Source organism: Zingiber officinale, chromosome 2A (genome assembly GCF_018446385.1).
Source record: "Zingiber officinale cultivar Zhangliang chromosome 2A, Zo_v1.1, whole genome shotgun sequence".
In the NCBI taxonomy this organism is placed as follows: domain Eukaryota; kingdom Viridiplantae; phylum Streptophyta; class Magnoliopsida; order Zingiberales; family Zingiberaceae; genus Zingiber; species Zingiber officinale.
In genome coordinates, this window is record NC_055988.1 from 31,130,487 (window position 1) to 31,135,084 (window position 4,598).

At 36.9% G+C, this 4,598-nt stretch overlaps 1 protein-coding gene across 1 annotated transcript; it reads right to left on the reverse strand.

Moving 5' to 3' along the window:
- Positions 1-546: 546 nt before the first annotated feature.
- On the reverse strand, positions 547-4,354 carry LOC122041004 (L-3-cyanoalanine synthase 2, mitochondrial-like). Its single transcript, XM_042600523.1, has 10 exons — positions 4,103-4,354; positions 3,603-3,712; positions 3,434-3,491; positions 2,149-2,412; positions 1,759-1,896; positions 1,607-1,658; positions 1,403-1,482; positions 1,261-1,320; positions 1,014-1,094; positions 547-831 (listed from the first exon to the last, which is right to left on the reverse strand). Exons 1-10 carry the CDS (start codon positions 4,238-4,240, stop codon positions 733-735), a joined length of 1,080 nt encoding a protein of 359 aa, XP_042456457.1. The 5' UTR covers positions 4,241-4,354; the 3' UTR covers positions 547-732.
- Between the last annotated feature and the right edge of the window lie 244 nt (positions 4,355-4,598).

Below are 4,598 nucleotides of genomic sequence, written 5' to 3' on the forward strand. Positions count from 1 at the left end.
GACATCAACAGAAAGAGGAGGCTAGCCCAAGATGACGACATTTGCATGGAAGCTCAAGGCCTACAGTCCGGATAGATCACCAAGGTTAACTCTGTCATTGTGTCTTGGTTGTCCACTTATATTCCCTACGTTGTTTTTTTGTTAATCGAGGTACTCAAGCCCTTACAAACCCGATTAATCTTGGAGGTGAGCGGCTTTCCCTCACTAGGTAAAATCCAAAAGCACTCGTGGCAATTCCACCTAGCAGTCGGCCTCCATAGTTGAAAATCCATTAAGTCTATCTTTGCCTTAGTTGGATTTCGAACCATGGTACTCTATGAATTCCTCAAACACCTTATCGCGGCATCATATGCACACAGGTCACCTAAGTTGATCACTTTTAAGAATAATCACCTAGAAAGGCCTGTTTTACCAAAATTTACTCTTTATTATAGTTAACCTGCTGAATTGCTTCTAAAATGAAAATTTTGAAAGGATCTATTTATTTGATAAACTCAATCATATATTATGCTCAAAAGGTTGAATTCCTTTTGGGTACACTATTTGTTTATTGCTACTTTTATTAAATAGATTTAATGAAAGTTGTTATCAGAAAAACTTCCATTACCATAAGGAGACAACCGAAGTACAGAATACAAAGTTTCACCATATTTTTGTGACACAATTAACCGATTTGGCTCATCGGTCTGGCCGTGACTCACGAGTAGTGGTTGTTGGTAAAAGCAGCCCGAACTAGTCGACTGACACAGGTTGCATCTGTTCTGCTTCTTCCCTTAATTCTTGAAACAAGGCAGATGATAAGTACCTCTCCCCCAGGCTTGGAAGAACAGTCTGCATTGCAGAAATCAAATTAGGTAATCTTTGAGGTTTGCGAAAAAACACAAGCGAGTAATGTCATCACTTCCGAATGCAGTGTTAAGTTAAAATGAGAAAGTTGCGGCTGCTGGGCAACAAATCTAGCTTACACATCTCATGGTCCAAAAGGTATGATTAAACTACAGAAGTAAACATACCACAATAAGTTTGCCCTTGTTCTCTGGCATTCTTGCAAGTTCAAGTGCTGCAACAGTATTAGCTCCTGAGGATATCCCTACCTGTAAAACATTCATAGTAATTTACATATTTTTTTCATTTAACATACAAACATAGATATAGAAGTGGTTCCGTTCCAATGTAAAATAAAATGATCTCACTTATTGCTTTAAAAATTCTATCAGAAATTTTGAATGTAAATTTGGAATGAGTAGGCTTGGTGATTACCAGAAGCCCTTCTTTTCTTGCTAATTCTCTAGCCATCTTTACAGCATCCTCACTTTTCACCTGCTCGATGTTAACGAAAGGATTACATTGGAGTAGCATATGATTAATTGATTGCAGTAAAGTGTCAAATAATAAAATTTACCTCCAGAACTTTTTCCATTACATCCATGTCCAAAATCTTGGGCTTGAAGCCAACTCCATTGCCAGTGATAAGATGAGGACCTGTGGAGGAATTTGTCAAGCTTAGATGATGCAATATTGAGAATTATTACAACTATAGATTAAAGGCTTAACTATACAGAAAGTCCAAAGTAACTATTGCTATGAGAAAGAAAGCTTCATCTACCTGGTTGGCCACCATTAAGAACGTTTGATTCAGCAGGCTCAACTCCATATATCTACAATGATTTGAGGATGATTTATTTTTCAATGCATTTTTGAGTGGCACAACGGTCAAAAGAAAATGTTGGAGAAGCTTATTATTCCATTTTGAAGTACCTTTGCATTAGGGCTCTTTGATTTTAGATACTGCCCAACACCAGTCACAGTGCCTCCACTCCCAATTCCCATTACAAAGATGTCCACTTGGCCAAGAGTATCTTCCCATATCTCAGGGCCAGTAGTTTCAAAGTGTACCTGCAGAACCCTTGTCAGATAACACTAATCGGAAACTTATACTTTGTATATAGTGAATTAAGTGTATGCAGATTATGTCCTCTGCCCTCTGTAGAACATCAAATTATTTATCCTCAGTTGTAAAGGTTTATGTAAAATTTTAAAGTTGGTTACTGATACCACCTATACATTGTATCATTAAGATCTAAAATGGAAACTATGTTGTGTTACAAAGATACAGAAATCGAAAAATTATAAAAGAAGTTTACATACCTTGACATTTGCAGGGTTCTCAAACTGTTGAAGCATGAAGGCATCTGGATAAGAATCCATGAGATCATATGCTTTCTTCACCGTTCCTCCCATTCCTTTGGTTGGATCAGTGAGCACTAAATTGGCACCAAAAGCTCTCATGGCCACCCTCCTCTCGAGGCTTGTGTATGATGGCATAGTAAGCACAAGTTTGTAGCCTTTTAGTGCAGCCACAAAGGAAAGTCCAATACCCATATTTCCAGATGTGGGCTCAATCAGTGTGGTCTGGTATGCAATACTAGCTCGTTAGATATTCATAATCATAGAGTTAAAGAAATTATAATATTAACAAGAATCCTTAATAATGAATAAACATTTGATTTAGTGTTGAGCATATAAGAAACGAAAATATTAAAGATAAAGTTGAGGATGCGCATATTGAATAAAAACTTCGAGAGATGTATTTAAGATGGTATAGATATATATACTTAGACATTAATAAAAATACCAGTTAGACGATGTGAAACTATGACAAATATATATAGGATAGAGGAAAATTGAGAAAAAAAAAAGATTTGATTAACAATCATAAAACAGGATAAGACTCATTTAAATATAGATGAGAAAATAATAAGGGATTGAGCCTGATAATACTATATAGGAGGATTTATATTGCCAACTCTATTTAGTGGAATAAAAACTTTAGTTGTTGTTGTTATTGTTGTTGGTCGAGTTTAACTTGTTTTGGGCCAGAGAATGAATGTTCAGTCCTAGAAGTGGCAATGCATTCCGAATGTAAATTGATGCCTATATTGGTGTATTCGCCCTTGGGTCAGACAAGTCTATAAATTCAAGCGAAAGATATATGATGCCCCTGATTTACTTTGTTGTGATGGAAACTATGCTGTGATACAATGGTGGTGCTGTGATACAAGCCTATGGAATAGGTAGTTTTAAATTTAAAGATGTGCACAAGAATACATATTTTTAACAAGGAAACACCCTTGAAGTCAAACACCGAACAATAAAGATGTGATGGAAACCGGAGCCTTTTTCTTTATATGCAGTAAGTGGACACTAAAGCCATATATACTTTATGAAGTAAAGTGGACACTAAAGCCATACATTTCTTGTTTGGAAGCATTAGATCATCTCCAATGCAGAGAAGATTTTTTGGGTTTTTGTGGCCCCCACCAAAAAAATAAGACAGAGATTAAGGGCCAAGCTCCTTAATTTTCAGGAAAGAGAAAATTAAGGAGCTCAAAAACAAAGCTCCCATTGGAGTTTGGAGATGTTCGAATATTACCTTTCCTGGAGTTATCAGCCCCTTCTTCTCAGCATCTTCTATCATGGCCACAGCCGGCCTGAAGACAAACAAACAAGAAGAAACAGACAATTGAGAAATGCTAAGATTCTTATTTACTAGATAGAGTCTATAGATGGAGGAATAACATCAATCTCACACACACACACACCTATCCTTGACACTAAATGAAGGTTGGAAAAACTCCAGCTTGGCAGCAATCTGAGCATGGCAGTCTTCACATACTTTGTTTAGATACACAAGTGGCGTCCTCCCAATAAGCTGCGCTCAGCAAATTTTTCACACCATGAGTATGTAAATTGAGTGCTAATTCCTAACACGCTCAACTACATCTTTGATAAAATTAGATTCAAACGAACAGGCTCATTGCTTGCTGAAGCAATCAACCATTTTCCTCTCTCTTTCTTTCCCTCAAAATTAAACCACAAATTAGGTACAGATTTAATATGATATCAAAGCTCATGGGTCAAGAATAGGTATAAATTTCTGTTCTTTTGTAGCTTTCTTCAAAATGGCAGCGGAATAAACATAGTAAATAATCAACCTTAAAAAAGCAAAGATACTTTATCCACAGTAGATTTCAGATCGTTTATCCAGAATGTGAATCCAGCGGTGGAACAATAAAGAAATCAAAGGGGTCGGGCTGCATACCTGTGAGGCTTCCTTGTAGATCCGAGGTGAGGCAGCATCCACAGCTCGTTGAGTGGAGAAGAGGGAGGGGTTTCCCTTCTGGTGAAGGGAAAGCCTGCTGCTTCCCCCTCTGATGAGTTCCTTCACGTACCTTGCCATTTCCTCAGCTCTCCTCTCGATCTCAATCGAGTTAGTGCGGGGGATTCCATTGCGAGAGTTTGCATAAATAGGCAGGCACTAGGGAAGTAGCTCGTAAAAAATAAAAACACCCAATTTCCCTTAAGGAAAAGAATCCAAGTCATGTGGTATATAATGACAAATTTCCCCGTTTGAGAAATACATTCTTGTCCACCAGTTTGATCGTACATCGTAATTTATTTCTTTTTTCTTTTTATGTATATCATTGCAAGTTAGCTATAACGTTCCTAGAATAATTTTAGACGAAAGGTTATTTACCTAAGAGAATAATTAGTATTTTATACAAAATTAAAAGATTTGAAACTTTATAAAAAAGATA

What these genes read in the sequence shown, in the direction of transcription:
- LOC122041004 (XM_042600523.1), bottom strand. Translation starts at nt 4,240, where the DNA reads ATGGCAAGGTACGTGAAGGAACTCATCAGAGGGGGAAGCAGCAGGCTT. An exon ending in AGAACCCTGCAAATGTCAAG is followed by an intron (nt 1,897 to 2,148) that starts GTATGTAAACTT and finishes AGGGTTCTGCAG; the next exon opens with GTACACTTTGAAACTACTGG. An exon ending in ACAAGGGCAAACTTATTGTG is followed by an intron (nt 832 to 1,013) that starts GTATGTTTACTT and finishes TCTGCAATGCAG; the next exon opens with ACTGTTCTTCCAAGCCTGGG.